At 37.3% G+C, this 18,586-nt stretch overlaps 1 protein-coding gene across 3 annotated transcripts in view; it reads left to right on the plus strand.

The window, feature by feature from the left end:
* The window catches only part of itpr1a (inositol 1,4,5-trisphosphate receptor, type 1a), a 34,524-nt gene extending 16,006 nt beyond the window's left edge, over positions 1 to 18,518 (plus strand). Inside the window, exons 26-60 of one of the 3 annotated variants that reach the window (XM_026260155.1) lie at positions 273 to 440; positions 601 to 678; positions 780 to 917; positions 1,001 to 1,126; positions 2,141 to 2,341; positions 2,463 to 2,578; positions 2,902 to 3,037; positions 3,166 to 3,291; positions 3,367 to 3,495; positions 3,582 to 3,702; positions 3,999 to 4,183; positions 7,054 to 7,202; positions 7,368 to 7,479; positions 7,811 to 7,846; positions 8,626 to 8,673; positions 8,905 to 9,031; positions 9,115 to 9,287; positions 10,317 to 10,500; positions 10,714 to 10,967; positions 11,173 to 11,373; positions 11,506 to 11,616; positions 12,122 to 12,217; positions 12,369 to 12,497; positions 13,419 to 13,514; positions 13,604 to 13,796; positions 13,885 to 14,007; positions 14,111 to 14,286; positions 14,425 to 14,589; positions 14,811 to 15,000; positions 15,103 to 15,192; positions 15,649 to 15,761; positions 15,842 to 16,007; positions 16,105 to 16,265; positions 17,618 to 17,779; positions 17,968 to 18,518. In XM_026260155.1, the coding sequence (XP_026115940.1) occupies positions 273 to 440; positions 601 to 678; positions 780 to 917; positions 1,001 to 1,126; positions 2,141 to 2,341; positions 2,463 to 2,578; positions 2,902 to 3,037; positions 3,166 to 3,291; positions 3,367 to 3,495; positions 3,582 to 3,702; positions 3,999 to 4,183; positions 7,054 to 7,202; positions 7,368 to 7,479; positions 7,811 to 7,846; positions 8,626 to 8,673; positions 8,905 to 9,031; positions 9,115 to 9,287; positions 10,317 to 10,500; positions 10,714 to 10,967; positions 11,173 to 11,373; positions 11,506 to 11,616; positions 12,122 to 12,217; positions 12,369 to 12,497; positions 13,419 to 13,514; positions 13,604 to 13,796; positions 13,885 to 14,007; positions 14,111 to 14,286; positions 14,425 to 14,589; positions 14,811 to 15,000; positions 15,103 to 15,192; positions 15,649 to 15,761; positions 15,842 to 16,007; positions 16,105 to 16,265; positions 17,618 to 17,779; positions 17,968 to 18,054 (4,866 nt within the window). In that variant the 3' untranslated portion in view covers positions 18,055 to 18,518. The remainder of the gene's footprint in view (positions 1 to 272; positions 441 to 600; positions 679 to 779; positions 918 to 1,000; positions 1,127 to 2,140; positions 2,342 to 2,462; positions 2,579 to 2,901; positions 3,038 to 3,165; positions 3,292 to 3,366; positions 3,496 to 3,581; positions 3,703 to 3,998; positions 4,184 to 7,053; positions 7,203 to 7,367; positions 7,480 to 7,810; positions 7,847 to 8,625; positions 8,674 to 8,904; positions 9,032 to 9,114; positions 9,288 to 10,316; positions 10,501 to 10,713; positions 10,968 to 11,172; positions 11,374 to 11,505; positions 11,617 to 12,121; positions 12,218 to 12,368; positions 12,498 to 13,418; positions 13,515 to 13,603; positions 13,797 to 13,884; positions 14,008 to 14,110; positions 14,287 to 14,424; positions 14,590 to 14,810; positions 15,001 to 15,102; positions 15,193 to 15,648; positions 15,762 to 15,841; positions 16,008 to 16,104; positions 16,266 to 17,617; positions 17,780 to 17,967) is intronic. The other 2 variants (XM_026260161.1, XM_026260169.1) reach the window with 2 other exon arrangements.
* The last annotated feature ends 68 nt before the right edge of the window (positions 18,519 to 18,586 follow it).

Below are 18,586 nucleotides of genomic sequence, written 5' to 3' on the forward strand. Positions count from 1 at the left end.
GTATGTTTTTTAGTAGTTTTAATGAATGTAAAACCTTTTAATGAATGAATGAGGCAGTATGTATTACTGCTTTTTACAATAATATCGGGGTCTCTCTTCACCCACCACCAGTGCCAGCATCACTTTGATGATGCAATACTGAGTACTAAATGATGAGTTTAACACATGTATTTATGAATCATTTACCTTATATTTCATATCATATATTGGTTCTTTTTATATTTTTCACTTGTATTGTGTTATGTTCACATATGGCATTTTATTTATTTTAGGTTCAGCTCCTGGTGACCAGTCAGGATGTGGACAATTACAAGCAGATCAAGTCAGATTTGGACCAGCTTAGGTCTATAGTAGAGAAATCAGAGCTGTGGGTCTATAAGAGACAGGGGTCAGACTCAGGGCTGGACGCTGGAGAGGTTGCCAATGCAGCGCACCACAAGGTCTGGATGTGATCTTGTTATTATTTGTCCATAATTCACTTTTAATAAAACCTCTGAAATGAAGATTCAGTATAATCTCTCTTTTCAGAAATCTAGTGAACTATATTATGATTGGATATTATATATTATATAATTGTGATGTTATTTTCTGCTCTAACAGGGTGCCATCAACTCAAGCAGATCAGACAAACCCAAAGTGGAGAGTACCAGCAGCTCAAACTACAGAGTCGTGAAGGAGGTGGAGTGTGTTTATGTTTTATGGAGTTTGTAGGCTTTGACAAGCAAACAGGATGTTCTGTGAAGTATATCTTTTGTTTGTTGTTATATTTGTGTGTGTAGATCCTCCTGAGGTTGAGCAAATTGTGTGTTTTGGAGGGAATCTCTGGCAAGAAGAATAAGAAACAGCAGCAGCGGCTCCTCAGGAACATGGGAGCTCACAGTGTGGTCCTGGAACTGTTGCAGATCCCTTATGAGAAGGTGTGTGTGAGCCTTTACGTACCTGAAAAGGTTAATGTTCATCACTGATTTATGTATTTACATTTGTGCTTGTTACATTTTAGGGGGAGGATGTTCAGATGCAAGAGATTATGACTTTAGCTCATCAGTTCCTTCAGAACTTCTGTGCTGGAAATCAGCAGAACCAGGCACTTCTGCACAAACACATTAACCTGTTCCTCAACCCTGGGGTGAGAGCATTAATACAGCAGTTTAGTTGAATTCAGTACTTTAGTGGATATAGAATATAATTCTGTAACAATTGTTTTATCTCCATGTATGACGTTAACTGTAGTGGGCATATATAGATCTCCTTCATTAAGTAGTATATTTTATGATCATCTAAGAAATCTTTTTATTTTTATTGTACACTTTAATATAAATTGGAATGTGAAGTCAAATAGGAAAAAGCTTCAGGAGATAATAAGTCATTTTTACCTCATACTCTTAATCCAGGGCCCCACTAGAATCACCTCTTCATCTGAAACTCTTTGGCTGCTGCTAAACTCTTTATACATCCCTTATTTATCTTACTGTGCTACAAGTTGGTCCCATACAAGTATATCTACATTAAAACTATTATGTACTATTTATTAACAAGCTTTGAAAATGTTTGCTAGAAAGCCAAGGAGTTATTATCACTGCAATATTATAAAAAAAATTATACATTTTGATGTTTGACTCTTTTTTTTTTTGCTTATGTGTTTGATATACAAACTATTTCATTATCTTGCACCACCACCTCTAAACAATGTGTGACTTTCTGTGAGGTCAATATCAAGCAGACTAGGTCATTAGTTAGAGGTGACTGTTCAACTAAATATAAGAAAACTGTTTTTAAGTTAGATTAGCAGAAAGCTATTATTATACAACATTTAGTATTTTTAAAACTACACTTAAAGTTTGGCTTAAGGAAAATCAAATATGTGATTATTGACTTTTTTTTAATTTAATGGAGTATGATGTGATATTGTATCTGTTGTATGTATTGTATAGTTTGTGTCTGAATATTAACATTTTTTTGTAACAACATTCCTGCAAACAGATGCAAATTGGCTTTATAGCTAACTCTGGCACAATACTTTTGTTGTGCATTGTCCCTGTATAAATAAATGAAATAAACTAAAATACATAAACACACATTTTTATCTGTGCATTTCAACTCTCGATTGTTAAATCCTCTGTCCCTGGCTTTCTGTTTTTAGATTCTAGAGGCGGTGACCATGCAGCATATTTTCATGAATAATTTCCAGCTGTGTAGCGAGATTAACGAGCGGGTAGTGCAGCACTTTGTGCACTGCATCGAGACACATGGACGCAGTGTCCACTATCTCAAGTTCCTCCAGACCATCGTCAAGGCTGAGAACAAGTTTATCAAGAAATGCCAAGACATTGTTATGGCTGAGGTCTGTAGGCCAGACAAACAATTAGTGTATTTAACTACAAGCCCCAGATTGCTACTTTTCTGCCCTATTTACATCAGACTAGTGAAGACTGTTTCTGTTGATATTATTTATGTATATTTAGTTGGTGACAGCGGGTGAGGATGTGCTGGTGTTCTATAATGACCGGGCATCTTTTCAATCATTGGTTCAAATGATGCGCCTTGAGAGGGAACGACTTGATGAGAGCAGTGCACTCAGGTATAGAGGTTAATCTGTCCCAATGTATTAATACTTTTACATGTAAACACCATTTTAAAAATGCAAATGCTACAAAAATACAAATAGAATATAATAAACTGTCAAATAAGTTAATTTAAAAAAATTGCATTTTATGTAGTAAATGACATTATATTTTTTCTTATATGTATCATTATATGTCATATTACACTGAGGTGGAAGTATTATTTGTCATTTATGTTTTACAAAATCATACAAAGTTTGTAAGTGTATGTTCTTTGGGCTTTTTCCTGTTAAATGTTTGCCATTATAGGAATTAGATCTGGTTTCACTGACTCTTGCAGGTATCATATTCACTTAGTGGAATTGCTGGCTGTGTGCACTGAAGGGAAGAATGTCTACACTGAGATCAAATGCAACTCCCTGCTCCCCCTCGATGATATTGTACGTGTGGTCACTCACGAGGACTGCATACCAGATGTATGTGCACCAAGGGAATAAAGCCCAAAAGTGTCTGATGAATGTGTAAAATACTTTTAGATTTACTTTTTGTTAAAAAGTCATTGTATGCAGATTTTGATTATGTGAATATAATACTTCATATGTAGGTGAAGATGGCCTATGTGAACTTCCTGAATCACTGCTATGTGGATACAGAGGTTGAGATGAAGGAGATCTACACTAGCAATCACATGTGGAAACTTTTTGATGATTTCCTGGTGGACATCTGCAGAGTAAGACAAAACAGACTCACAGATATGCTCAAATTATGGTCTTGATGTTCAGACATTCAGCATGGCTTCCTGTAGGTGTGCAATAACACAAGTGAGCGTAAGCACGCTGACACAGTCCTGGAGCGCTACGTTACTGAGACCATCATGAGCATCGTCACCACCTTCTTCAGCTCGCCGTTCTCAGACCAGAGCACAAGTTTGCAGGTAATACACAATGTCTTCCAGCAGCCCAATACACCTCAGCATCCTTCAGACCATCAGCAGATGTGGCATCTCTCTCTCTGTCTCAGACACGGCAGCCATTGTTTGTGCAGCTGCTGCAGGCTATTTTCCGTGTGTATCACTGCAACTGGCTGGTCCCAAATCAGAAGGGCAATGTGGAAGCTTGCATCAAAGTGCTGAGTGACGTGGGTAAGAGCATCATTTTAGCATGTTTTTAACTTTCGTAATATAAGCTTTAATTTTATAATTGTATTGTATAACATTATAATCTCAAAATTTGTGATAAAAAAGTTCCTAGAAAAGTAGTTCTCAACCTTTTTTAATCAAAGTTCTCTGCACCATTAGTTGCACCTAATGGAATAGCAAAAAATAATAAATGTTTTTTTTTCAAGGATTTTGATATAAAATATGTATGTATTAAAACTCCTTTCTGGTTTTCTCGTAAATGCATAACCCTGAATGTGTGTGCCTTTATTTATGTGCAGCCAAAGGCAGAGCCATAGCCATTCCTGTGGATGTGGCCTCTCAGGTGAATAATCTGTTCATGAAGTCCAACAACATAGTGCAGAAAACAGCCCAGAGTTGGAGACAGTCCGCCCGTAACGCCACCCGAAGAGATTCAGTTATGACCACTTCCCGAGACTACCGCAACATTATTGAAAGACTTCAGGTGAGTGAGTGTTATTGGCTCTGTTTCCAAAACCTAATAAGCTGCCCACAGAAACAGCATCATATGAGCCAAATTCTAAGGCAGTATCGCATGTGTCTTGGATGAAGAATGCAGTTCCAGAATGCATTGCAGCGAAGTAATTGATTATTGATTAAAAAAAAAAGTAATTTAATAGTAAAATGTATTGATAATCAATTAAAAATAGAGTACGCCTGTTCTTTAAATATGTGTTAAATATGTGTTTTTATGTGTTTCAGTTATTTTACAAATACATTTTTAATTGGAGAGATTCTGTTTCTGTGGCATTGCATATGTAATTGCCTATATAGAGCATTCTAAATTATTAACTTGTGAGGTTCAGTGATGGTTAGCATGAAGCTCTAGAACGATGCTGCCTAGGTAGGCATCGAGGCAGCTCTCTGGGTTTCAGAAGAAAGCTGAAGAGGCTTTGATGTGAGGAGGATACTGCTCTGAAGTGATTCTCATGTGACTATGGACGTGACTTAAAGGTGCTGTAGGGAACTTTTGTAAAAAAATATTTTTTACATATTTATTAAACCTGTCATTATGTCCTGACAGTAGAATATGAGACAGATAATCTGTGAAAAAAATCAAGCTCCTCTGGCTCCTCCCAGTGGTCCTATTGCCATTTGCAGAAACTCCATCGCTCCCGGTAAAAAATAACCAATCAGAGCTGCAGTCCGTAACTTTGTGTTCAAAATGTAGAAAAATGTATATAATAAGCGAGTACACCATGAATTCATTTTCCAAACCGTGTTTTTGGCTTGTCCTGAATCACTAGGGTGCACCTATAATAAGTGTTTATATTCGGCTACGATGTTCTTCCGCAAGACTCACGCAGTTCTGTTTATTAACCGCTAGAGCGTCAAAAGTTCCCTACCGCAGCTTGAAGATTGCAGCACCAATGCTGTAAACATCAAAACAATCCGATATTGTATATATATAAATATATAAAATAAACTCTTAATTTTGCGTCGTCTCTTTAACGGTTTCACGGCAATTGTTGGGAACATCGAAAACCTCGAACAATTCATAGACGATTACTTTTATGGATGTAACATCACAGAGTAACAAAAAACAGAGACGACGGGAGGAAGCGTCAGAAATAGAGCAAAACACTACTACAGTAGAGGTGAGCTAAATGGAATATATTAACAACAAACTGGCTATTCTTGAACTACTAAATCAGGACGTTGTGTCACGAATTTTGCCTGTCTCAAATAGAAACACTTCAAAGGTAAACAACGAATTACAAAGACAGTGGTTCTTAAAGCCAAATAAATAATCTCACCTTGGAGAACACCCAAAGGAAAGGAAACATCCTGGATCTCCAGTGCCAAAGTATGTGAGACAACTTAATATTCTCAGACATATCTGAAAGAGCACAAGAAAACCCAGAAGAGGCTATCAAAGAATTTATGCACTCCAATTTTAAACTACCCATCTCACTGTCAATACAATTACCTTTCACCGCGCACACCAGATCAGCCAAAAAAATATTGACCTCAAACAACCTTGTCCAATCATTGCACAATTTGAATATTATAAACACAAAGAACAAGTGAAAAATAAAGGAAGAGAACTTCGAGGTACACAATTGGGAAGAACTTCAAGAATGACAAAAAAGTCTCAGATTCTGATCATTCTTAATTTGCTGTCATACTTTTGAGTAATTCATAAATTACTCAATTCATCCTAGGTGTATATGACTTTCTTCTTTCAGACGAATCCAGTCAGAGTTATATTAAAATTGTCTTTGATCTTTTAAGCTGTTTAATGGCACTCAGCGGGTGTTGCAGTGCATTAGTCCAAAAGAAGTCAAATAAAAAGAGCAAAAAAATGCATTTCTACCAGAAAGACTCGGGAGATAGAGGAATGTACGAAGCATACATTTATTGACAGCTCAGCGAGCACAATTATAAATTTCTTTGGCGGAAGGCCCCGTCCATGGTTCGTAATCCGAGGGTAGCGAATCTGCATTTCCTGCCTGAAGACGAAGGCAGGGGCGCAGCAGACCCCCCGGAAGGTAAGGACAGGACCATCCTGGTGGTGGTGTGGAGGGTGGAGGTTGTTGTCGCGTTGGCATCTGCGAACTCAAACATGTGTAAGTACGATCTTTTATACAGGAGTATAAAGACGTGATTGGATAATGATGAAGGTAATTAGTGACGAAGTGATTGAGTCTTCCTGGCAGAACTTGGGCTAAAGCTTCCATTTTTGAGGTCAGTGCTGCAAGAACAGCAATAGTGTCAACAATGGCAACAATAATTAATATTTTTTTATTTTATATACATATTCAAGTGAGGAAATGTATCTCCTTTCGATCATCATCATCTTCACTTATATTTAATAATCTACTTATATTTGTTTAAAGACTATAGATTTTACAGCATTGTCTGTGATCCTTCTGCTTCATTTTTTTCATCCTTTTTTTCCTCTCTTCTCTGCATTAACCAAATCAACTGGAAATATTTCTAAACAATCAATGTCACAAAAAATGTGTCTATATTATATTTGTATATGTTACAACCTAATGTTACTTCTACTACTACTATTATTATATTATTTAAAAAAATTATCTCTTTCTTTCTATCGTTCTGTTTTTAATGTTGTTGTCATTTGTTTTGTTACCTTCTATTATGCCTGCTTTCATATTTTTTCGTCTATTATCTTTTTCATTTTTTTCAAGAAAAAAAGAAGAGAGCTGATGTCATGTCAGTGATCAGACGTGTTTTTTCTTATAGTTCCTGTCATTAAACCTGCATTCAACTGTTTTGCCTCAATGCCTTACTTTGTTAGCGTGTGTGGTGAATGTGTGCTTTTGCATGTGTTTGTGTGTGTGTCTGTAGGATATAGTGTCTGCGCTGGAAGAGCGGCTGAGGCCTCTGGTTCAGGCTGAGCTGTCTGTATTAGTGGATGTTCTCCATCGTCCAGAACTGCTGTTCCCAGAGCACACTGAAGCCCATCGCAAGTGTGAGAGTGGAGGCTTCATCTGCAAGTATGATGAACTCTTATCGTGCCTAAAATATCATCAATATAATAATATGTAGAACACCCTAATAAAATATGGGATTATAGCTTAATATTTATTAATGATAAAATATTATGCTGTCATTGTTTATGTTTGAATTACACCAGCATATTTTATCTACTTTTTGTACAGATTGATAAAACATACCAAGCAACTTCTAGAGGAAAATGAGGAGAGGCTTTGTATCAAAGTTCTGCAGACACTCAGAGAAATGATGACCAAAGACAGAGGATATGGAGAGAAGGTATTTACCACAAAACCATTAATAAAAGGCCTAATAGAAGTGATTCAGCTGTGCTTACAAAAAAAAAAAAAAACCTTTTTAAGGTAGAATACAGATGTCACAGTGTTGTGAGAGGTTGTTTGTATTGTTCTCTACACATAATGTCTTTATTTGTAGTGTCTGCATGTGTAACCTTAATCACAAATTGTGTAAGAGCACCTTTCTTTAAGTTTGAGTTGATCACATTTCCTCTGTTATCTTCATGTTAACACTCATATCACTAATAGTTACTGGCTTAATTTGAAGTATGTCCAATCTTTCATTAACCCCGTCCTTCACTCCTCTTTTTCAGCTACTGGGATTTGATGATGAGATGGATGTCACTGAGGTTGTCCTCTTTTTGTCATTCATCCCATCTTTCCCTTATTTATTTATCCTCTATTTTTCTGCTTTCTTTTTCCATCCTTAAGAATTGGAATGGGAAATTTAACCTAAGTACACATATTGTATTAGATTTGGTTTGATGTTTTCCCTAAAACAACTTTTTACCACTAAAAAGTAGTAAATCATGATTTGGCCAAAGATGTGATGAGAAAGAAAAATGTATTTATAAAAGGCGCAAGCCATTGAATGTGTATGCCCTACTTTAAAGTCCTGTCTCAAATAAGAAATACACAAGAAATTGTGTTCTTCAAACCATTTTGAAGCACTTTGATCGTGATTCTAATACAGTATGTGGTTATTTTAAAATTAAAGATTGTTCTAAAAGATTTAGAAACAAACTTTTGATTGTATCTTAATATTTACAAACCATTTGGGTAAAAACTGAATATTTGGGCAGTTTGGATATTAACTGCTATGTTACAGACCTTTTATTCTGACCATTACATTCTCATCTTGTACTTAATCTGTCCAGTTTTCTACTCTTTTTGCATTATTTTCTGTTTAATCATATTGTATATAAGGATTCAATTCTATAACTCACTTTCAGAGCATAACTAACTAGTTTACTATGAGCTAAATGCATTATTTTAGTCATTTTTTTCGACTGATGTTACAGTATTATACACTAAGCATGCTGCTAAAATAGAGCTGGAAATTATTGCATGGTGATACTCTACTAACTCAGTGTTAGTGTTCTGTTGTCCACTCTTCTCACTCACTCAGGTGGTGGATTTGAGTCTGCCACCAAAACAGCTGGAGGATCAAAGGAGGGTAGGTCACTAACTTCACCTAACCCTGTTCTACAACCACATATCTGTACCTCTCAGCTGCCCTGGATCAACTACATCTATTCCTTCAGAATGTATTCCCATGTATGATACATATTGCTTAAAAGGATACTGCTTTACAGCCATGATGTGAACAAGCCAAAGCAAAAATGGCACAGAAAAAAGCGAACAAAAAAAAAATGCACATTGAAACCCACTTTCACACTCATCACAGGGGGAGGCCTTACGGCAGCTGCTCGTCAACCGTTACTATGGCTTCAAGAGTGGTGGGCGGAGAGAAAGTCTGACCTCCTTCAGTAACTCCACCCTGGCTCCTGTTGGACCAATTAAAAGCCAGCCAGGTGGGTTCATTTTTTCTTTGTAGTTTCTTGGAACATTTGTGATATAATTTAACATAAGTTTTGGTGTGTTTGTATTACCTCAGGGGGTTTGAGCAGGGCTGAGATGTCATTGATGGAGGTGCAGTGCCATCTGGACCGTGAAGGAGCATCTGATCTTGTCATTGATCTTATTATGAATGCTACCAGTGACCGTGTCTTCCACGAAAGCATCCTATTGGCCATTGCACTGTTGGAGGGCGGAAACACCATCATACAGGTCAGAAAGGCCCGTCAGTAAAATGATTGAGCAGTAGAACTGAACATTGTGGTATTAAATGATTCAATATTCACTACAGCTTAAAAGATGGGGTCAGTAATACTTTTATTTTGAAAGAAATTAATGTTTATTTAACAAGTAGGCATTAAATTGATGAAAAGTGAGAGTAAAGTCTTTTATGGTGTTCAAATAAATTCTGTTCTTTTGAACTTTTTATAGGCCAAAGAATCCTGATAATATTTATAACGATATCCACAAAAATACTAAAAAGTAGTGTATTACATTTGAAGTTCTCCATAAAACATAACATAGACCAACGCTACGTTGGCGTCATCGAAGGTTAACGCCCCTTTTTGGGGGAAAACAAACGGATTCCTGATACAGAACTCGCTCCAGGGACCTTTTGTTTTTCATTGTTTCTGATGTGTACAGGCCTGTCAGACACAATTACAAACAGATATTGTATAATAGTTATATTGTTTAGTCCTAGCATGCGAATATTTGAAACTTAAAATCAGTTAACAGCCAAGGTAGCATGCCTAATGAGAGCTAACGTTAATCACGTAGCTACTAGCAGCTTCGTATTTCTAACTACAACAAAACTGTCAATAGCTTAAATCAAGTGAAATATGATCCAAGTAAACCACCAACTCCTCTTGACATGGCCTCATCGTCTAGTTTATCATACTGTGAGTATGTTAATGACAAAAGTAGGCTACTTGGTGATTCCACGAGATAATGGTAACGTTAGATGTCCATATTTGGCCACTGCGTGGGGTTATTAATCCAGTTTTCGACCATTTCAAAGAGAAACATCTGTAAACACCGTATCCAGTAGCTTCATTAAATACAGAGTGTGTACGTTTCTGCCATTTTTGCTATCAAGAAATTAGAGCGAGTTCTGTATCAGGGGAATCCGTTTGTTTTCCCCCAAAAAGGGACGTTAACCTTCGATGACGCAGAAGTAGCGTTGGTCTATATGAACATAATGAATGGTAAATTTATGTTTGTATTCTTATTTCTTTTCAGCACTCTTTCTTCAAACGTTTAACAGAAGACAAAACTTCGGAAAAGTTTTTTAGGGTGTTTTATGATAGAATGAAAGCTGCTCAGTTGGAAATCAAAGCCACGGTTACCGTCAACACCAGTGACTTGGGCAACAAGCGGCGTGATGACAACACTCCATACAAAGATAGCCCACAACGCCGGAGAGGTTGGGGTTGTCTCTCATCCTACGCTATCTTTCTTTACAAAAAATATCACTTGGTTTGATATTTTGTTTGCTGATGCAGTGATATTCATAGTTTGATGTCCAAATACTTGTTGAGAGCACTGCATAATGTTATCAAGATTGATATTTAATTTTATGAGAAGATATGTCACTATGAGATAATTGATAAGAAATAATTTTTTTCTTCCTCTCCAGAAAAAAATTCAGGTGTCGTGGTGACTGATGAAACCCGTGAGCAGCTGTTGGAGGCATCTGCTGTGACTAAGAAGGCCTACGGTTCGTATCGCAGAGATGCTGATCCTGAGGAGGTTTATGGCACAACTGATGGAGACAAAGGGGGTGGAGATAAAGGAACAGAGCAGGGAGAGATGAGCCATGTCATTCTCATCATGCAGCCAATCCTGCGCTTCCTACAACTGCTGTGTGAGAACCATAATCGAGATCTGCAGGTGTGTGTGTGTGTGATTCTCTGCCTATCCATCTGACACATATATTGCTTTTTTTTTAATCTAATCTGATTAGAGGTTTACTATCTAACCTGACTCAAACCTTGATAGTATCAGTATTGTGCTGTTACATAGGTTCTTGTGTACGTTTCCGGTTTGGACTGGATTAATACATCATGTATATGTCTGGGGTTTTTTTCTCCTGCAGAATTTTCTGCGCTGTCAGAACAACAAGAACAACTATAACCTGGTGTGTGAAACCCTGCAGTTCCTAGACTGCATCTGTGGAAGTACAACAGGAGGCCTGGGGCTGTTAGGGCTGTATATCAACCAGCATAATGTGGCTCTCATTAATCAGACTGTAGAGAGCCTCACTGAATACTGTCAAGGGCCCTGTCATGATAACCAGGTAAGTACACAAACACTAACCCAATCAAGTTTTAGCACCTTTATTCTTCCTCTATTTTGCAGTTAGAATCTTCCCATTGCTCAAGAACATATTTCCCATATTGACTGTGCTTTGTTATGCTTGTTTTTGCAGAATTGCATTGCCACTCATGAGTCTAATGGCATTGACATTATCATTGCATTGATTCTGAATGATATTAATCCACTGGGCAGAAAGAGAATGGATCTGGTTTTAGAACTGAAGGTACATCACTTGACTCTTAACTGACAAAGTAAAAACCTTCTCATTTCGTAGTAACATCAAATTTGACTTTGCAAAGAGGTAAGGCCTCAAGTCCTTTTTGGCTTCTTGTACTTCTCCTGTGATTACAAAGTTGGTCATTTTGAAACTTTTAAAACTATAGTAAGGTTAGAAGTTGATTACCAATGAATTTAAATTACTTTTCTTTTAATTTGTGATTACAGGATATTTAAGATTACTTTTACTCACAAATAGCAACTTCCACCCACTTAAAGATTTTTGAGCTTGACATAACTAGAAAAATGTGTATTTGTTATATGTTTAAAACCACTGCTATAAAGTCTACAGAACATGTTATGTAATGTGAACATGGTAATGTTATATTTAACTTAATCTGAAGTAGAAAATCTAATCAAGATGCTCTGTCATTTTATTTATTTTTTGACAGTTTTATTTAATACTTTGGCCAGTTAAACTTCATGTAGCATTATTTGTCCTTTTTCGTTAGAATAATGCTTCTAAGCTACTTCTGGCCATCATGGAGAGCCGTCATGACAGTGAGAACGCAGAGAGAATCCTGTACAACATGAGACCAAAAGAACTGGTGAGTGTGTTAGTTATTATCCCAGTACATCCTGGTTCTGTCATTGCTTTAACTGTATCTTGGAGTCATTCTGTGTAGACAGATAGTGAACTATGAAAATTCTTTGTCTTCAACATCTGCACAACCGTGGCTGTGTATGTTCATGTTAAAGGTGGAGGTGATGAAAATGGCCTATCAGCAGGGGGAAACAGAGTTTGAGGATGAGGAACAGGAGAATGGAGAGGACCATGCTGCCTCACCTCGCAATGTTGGACACAACATCTATATCCTTGCTCATCAGGTACACACACACACACTTTTCCCACCTCTATCAGTGTAGGGTATAAGGAGAACATTTGTCGTTCATAAATACTTTCATTTGCAATATATGGTAAATTTTACACTGTGGCAAAAAAGTCAAAACAGATGTATAGTTTGAATTACGCACACCTGTTCCGTCAGTAAGAGTTAGATTACCGTTTTCTGTTACTGGCTGATAAGCATATTTATTAACATTTTATTTAATTACCAAAGACAGTTTTCAGTTTTGGAAGTTGTCAGTTTTGGGCCCTGCATAAGAACAGTTTATTTAGACTGTGGCCAACTTTAGCCCCTTTAACACTGCCATTTCAGAAAATACACGGCTAACTTGTCCCGGCAGTTGTTCCCAGGTTGCTAGATTTTGCACTTTCACACTGCCAGTGATTACCCGGGATATGTGCGTGCGTTCACACACAACCCGTAAAGGTCCCGTAAAGACACGTGACATCAGGGCGTGATGTGTAATGTATGAGTCGAAAATGCTAGCCACGTTAACTTTCACTTAAGCTGGCGAACGATCTCAGCTTCAGCGCTGAAAGTGTGGAACTAACTGATCTCTGCTTCATTACGGTTTGCACATATTTTTTTTCGTCGCGAACATTGATCTTCCTTCAAAACACCTGGTTAAGCGTTAACGTGCGTCACCGCTACAACACGGCATTAGATCTGGCTTTTGTTCACACAGCGCTTGTTCCGGGACTGAACCCGGCAATGTTACTAGGTCCCCGACCTGGGAACAATCCCGGAATCAATCCTGGGACGTGTTTGCTTTCACACAGAAGGCGACCCGGCAATGTTCTTTTCAATGGGCTTTTGATAGTCAACCACAATACCAAATGTAACACTTTATCTAAGAGCAATTTGTTAAATTAGTGTGATCTGATTTAACCTGCTATTTCAGCTGTCACGTCACAATAAGGAGTTGCAAATACTACTGAAACCAGGTGGAGAAGACCAGGCCCTGGAGTATTACACTAAACACACTGCACAGATAGAGGTAACACACAAGCAATTTTAACAGCTCCATGTTTTGTATTGTTTTTAAAATCCCATCTTATGCTGTTGTATGTGTCTGTGTATAAATAGATAGTCCGGCAGGATCGCACTATGGAACAGATCGTGTTTCCCGTCCCAAATATCTGCTCTTTTCTCACAAATGAGTCCAAGCTGCGTGTGTACTATGGGACAGAGAGAGACGAACAGGGCAGTAAAATAAATGACTTCTTCCTGCATGCAGACGACCTCTTCAATGAAATGCGGTGGCAGAAAAAACTAAGAGGTAAATGTGTGTTTTCATTCTCTAGTGTTTGAAAGTGATCGTTTTTTATCATCCTTTCTGAAATGTATCCTTGTAATTCTGTTTTTAGTACAGCCAGTGCTGTACTGGTGTAGCCGGAACATGTCGTTCTGGAGTAATGTGTCTTTTAACCTGGCTGTTCTCATTAATCTGTTGGTGGCGTTCTTTTACCCTCTGGACATAATGAGTGAAAGTGAGTTCCCCTCTGTATTGTCTTCACGAGTCAGGCTTTCTTTCACAATATCCCGGTCTTGCGTGAACATTTATACCTTGTATGTGGTCTGTGTGTGTTTCAGGTTCACTAGATCCTTCTCTTTCTCTGTTGCTGTGGGTGTGTTTGTTGGGCTCGTTGGGGTTTGTGTTGATGTCACCGAAGCCGAACGCAGTGCGGTTGCTGGTCATCTCCAGTGTGTTGCAGCTGGGCTTCTCAGTGGGGCTGCAGCATATGCTGACACTCCTGGGAGCTTTTAATGTAAGATCACACTCAGACAGATACACATGTGAGGGTTAGATTTGGAGTGCATACTTCAGTTCACACACGGTTTCTTTACTGATAATCTTGTATGGTGTCAAGTCTAGTGACAGTCTGAATTCATTTGTGTCTGTGCAGGTTTGTAATAAAATAGTGTTCATGCTGAGCTTTGTGGGTAACCGCGGGACATTTACCCGTGGTTACCGGGTGATGGTGATGGATAAGGAGTTCCTGTTTCATCTGCTGTACCTTCTCATCTGCACTCTGGGCCTTTTTGGACACGTCTTCTTTTACAGTCTACTGGTCTGTTTGAAAAACTTACACTAACACATCTTTTACTAACACATACATAAACCCAAAATTTGTTTCTAAATGTGTAAATACAAAGAAAGGGAATTCAATTAAAATATTTACCGAATATTGACTGAATTTCATGTTGCATTCAGTCATTTCATATAGAATCAAAAGAAGGAAGAAAATAATTTCAACTAATCTTAACCAATTGTACATTTGTGTGCTTGTAGTTGTTTGACCTGGTGAACAGGGAAGAGACTCTTTTGAACGTTATCAAGAGTGTGACTCGAAATGGCCGCTCTATTGTCCTGACGGCTGTTCTGGGCCTGATCCTGGTCTACCTCTTCTCCATTGTTGGATATATGTTCTTCAAGGATGACTTCATTCTAGAGGTGAACCGCATCCCCAACGGCACTCTGGGTAACCCACATTCACACAGACATATCAAAGCAAATAACAAAGTAATGTCATAAGAGTGGGTGTGAAAATAATTTCTCTTGTATTTGAATTTGTGTGTGTCAGAGGAGGGAGTACATTTAGCTTCTGGTTTCCTGTCTGAGGGGGTCTGCAATGGGCAAAATGGTTCCTGTCCGACTGCAGATGTTGAGGAGGGTGAGTAGTAAAATTCATCCTAACTACTGCATGATATGTTAAAAAAACGAAATTATCTTGAGCATAATTGGCATATGTCTATGTTAGACAAGTAAAACATTGCATATATGTTTTTAGTAAAAAAAAAAATTTAAAAAGTGATTTTTTAAAATAGCATCGGGGCATGATTAAATCTGCTTTTATTAAGTGAATATTATATTATTAACAATATTAATTGATTGATGTACTAAAATTATTATTAATTATTAATTACTATTACGTATTATTAATTTATGAATACTAAAATGACACTTCAAATGGACAGCCCTTATCGGATTATTTCCTTCATGTTATCCAATTATTTAAATATTATGTAATTCTTTTCTTTTTGGCAATATTTTTTAATCTGTCATTTAGTTGTACACTGGAAGTGATTGGAAATAGAGGTCCTCCGTTGTGTGTTTTGTGTGTTTATAGATGACGTAGAGCGGGCGTGTGACTCTCTGTGGATGTGTATGATCACTGTACTGAGTCACGGTCTCAGGAGTGGTGGCGGAGTTGGAGATGTTCTGCGCAAGCCATCCAAAGGGGTACGCACATGCATATATTTATAATAATAGTTCATTTTTCACATAAAAACCTGAAGCAAAACCTGTATGTGTGTTTGCAGGAGCGTCTGTTCGCCGCACGCGTCGTCTATGACCTTCTGTTCTTCTTCCTGGTGATCATCATCGTGTTGAATCTGATCTTTGGTGTCATCATTGATACGTTTGCTGACCTGAGAAGTGAGAAGCAGAGGAAAGAGGAGATCCTCAAGACCACATGTTTCATCTGCGGTGAGATAAAGTTGCAGAGTTATGCTCAAATAAACATGAATGTGCCTTCACATGTGATTGGGGATTTATTTTTTGGGTTATCTGCTTGTTCACCCAGGTCTGGAGAGGGATAAGTTTGATAATAAGACAGTGACTTTTGAGGAGCACATCAAGGAAGAGCACAACCTGTGGCATTACCTGTACTTCATTGTGCTGGTGCGGGTCAAGGACTCCACTGAATACACAGGCCCTGAGAGCTACGTCGCTCAGATGATCAAGGTGAGAACATACATGATGACATTATTATAAAGCTTTTACGAGGACTGCAAATATTACTAAATATGGCATTAAAAGTATAAAAGTCACTTGTGTTTATAAAGTACCACTGTCCAACATCGACACCCACAGGTAAAGTTACAGCAGAGGCTTGCCTCCCTTTAGTCCATAGACTTACAACAGTGTAACGTGCTGTGAGAGGAGGCAATGTCTCTATTGCATTATAATTGGATATGATTGGTTATGATTGAATGTGATTGGTTAATGCAATAAATCCAGCCACTCAGCCTGAATGAAGAAAATGATAGTGTTATTGACTAATCATAAAGTAAGTAAACAACTCTCCCACTTAGATACCATTACTTTGTGACACGTCAAAATAAACCTTGAAATGATCTGAAAACATGAGGACTGCATCAGTTTTTGGAGCATTCAGCTTGATGAAATGAAAGATATATCTTTGTCTTTGTGGCAGTGTTTACAGAGCTTTTATGATGATGACATGAAAAAAGTTGACTATTAAAAAGAACAGCTGAACATCAGTTCACAAATAAAAAATACTGGTAACATTTTAAAATATGGTGTCATTTAATGTGTTAACTAACATGAATATTCATTACAGTATTTATTCATCTTTGTTTACATTAGTTAATACAGATACTGTTGTTCATTGTTAGTTCATGTTAGTTCACAGTGCATAAGCTAATGTTAACAAATACAACTTTTGATTCTAATAGTGCATTAGTAAATGTTGAAATGTATTTTATGTTCCATACTTTGTTAGGCCATTGTGTGTGTGTGTGTGGGTGTGTGTGTATACATACATATAGTCCTGTTTGTGTGTGTGTGTGTGTTTTAAGTTCCGAGCATCTTCTCAGTGTAAAATTAAATTACAAAAAAAATTAAAGCAATATGTTTTGTTTTATATATTTTAGTGGTTATATTTAAAATTTTGTTGTATTTTAATTTGACCCTAAATCATTTTATTTAAACACTGTGATTTTAATTATTTTTTTATGATCAATGACATATTATTTTAAAACATATTACATTAAAATGAGGATAACCTCTATATTACAGCAATTAGAATGAGAGCAGAAGATTACGCAAGGATCATGCTCTTTATTCCAAAATAAATAAATGAATAAATAAATAACCCAAAATTATATTAACCTAATATTTATATATCCTAGACATATGTCAACTCAAAATACAATATATATTCCCCCATAGCTTTTTAAGGTATTTTAAATCCACTGCACATTTTCTTCACAAAGCATCTTTAATTATTAAATTCATGGTTTGTCCTTTTCATGTTATTTATCAGTAACGTGACCTCTTTAACCACCATTCAGGAACACAATCTGGACTGGTTTCCACGTATGAGGGCCATGTCACTGGTCAGCAGTGATGGTGAGGGTGAACAAAATGAACTGCGCAGTTTGCAGGAGAAACTAGAGTCCACAATGAGGCTGGTCTCCAACCTGACCAATCAGCTCACAGAGCTCAAAGAGCAGGTGCGTGTTTGACTAGTTTGGTAAAGATGCATGTATACACAGGCTGCCAAATTATTCTTAATAACAATAGGAATGCTTGTACTACACCTAAATTCCAGATGTGTCATAAGCTGGCAATTTGTGGTATGAGGTGTGAATTTCTAAGTTAATGGTGCTTGTCTGAACTCATCCCTTTTGGCAATCTTCAGATGACTGAGCAGAGGAAACACAAGCAGCGGATTGGTCTGCTAGGAAACCCCGGCCACCTGAACATCAACCCACAGCAGCCGGCATGAGAGGTGGGGCCTGAGACCTGACTGACATAATGGAGTCTCATTCAAGCATACACCATAACAGCCTTAAAATTATCATCTTAATACTGACTCTTACATAGTCATGAGGTCATATCTGGTCATACATGGATATGTACACTCAAGGACTCCAATCATGACATTTTGAGCCTCATTGCTGTATGAGGCACTATATTCAGTTTTTTAAGCACTGACGTGATCACTTCAGAAAAAAATCTTTGCACTGTGTATGAGTGTAGTATTATAGGATGCCTTCAGAGTGGTTCAAGGAATTATGTCACTCTGGATTTCTTTGCACCTTTCTATCAGAATGGATTGTGTTTGAGATTACTATTATAGTGTGTGAAATTTTTATGTATTTTTTCTTTTGTATATTTATTTGGAATTTCTATTGCTAAGATGGACAGAAGATTTAATAAACCCCTACACTTACAAATTTCTAGAACTAATAATGAATGAGACTAAATTGCCTTTAAAGATGGGTTCGCTTTATAGGAACACCTCTGCTATAAAGACC

Source organism: Carassius auratus, chromosome 6 (assembly GCF_003368295.1).
Source record: "Carassius auratus strain Wakin chromosome 6, ASM336829v1, whole genome shotgun sequence".
Classification (NCBI taxonomy): domain Eukaryota; kingdom Metazoa; phylum Chordata; class Actinopteri; order Cypriniformes; family Cyprinidae; genus Carassius; species Carassius auratus.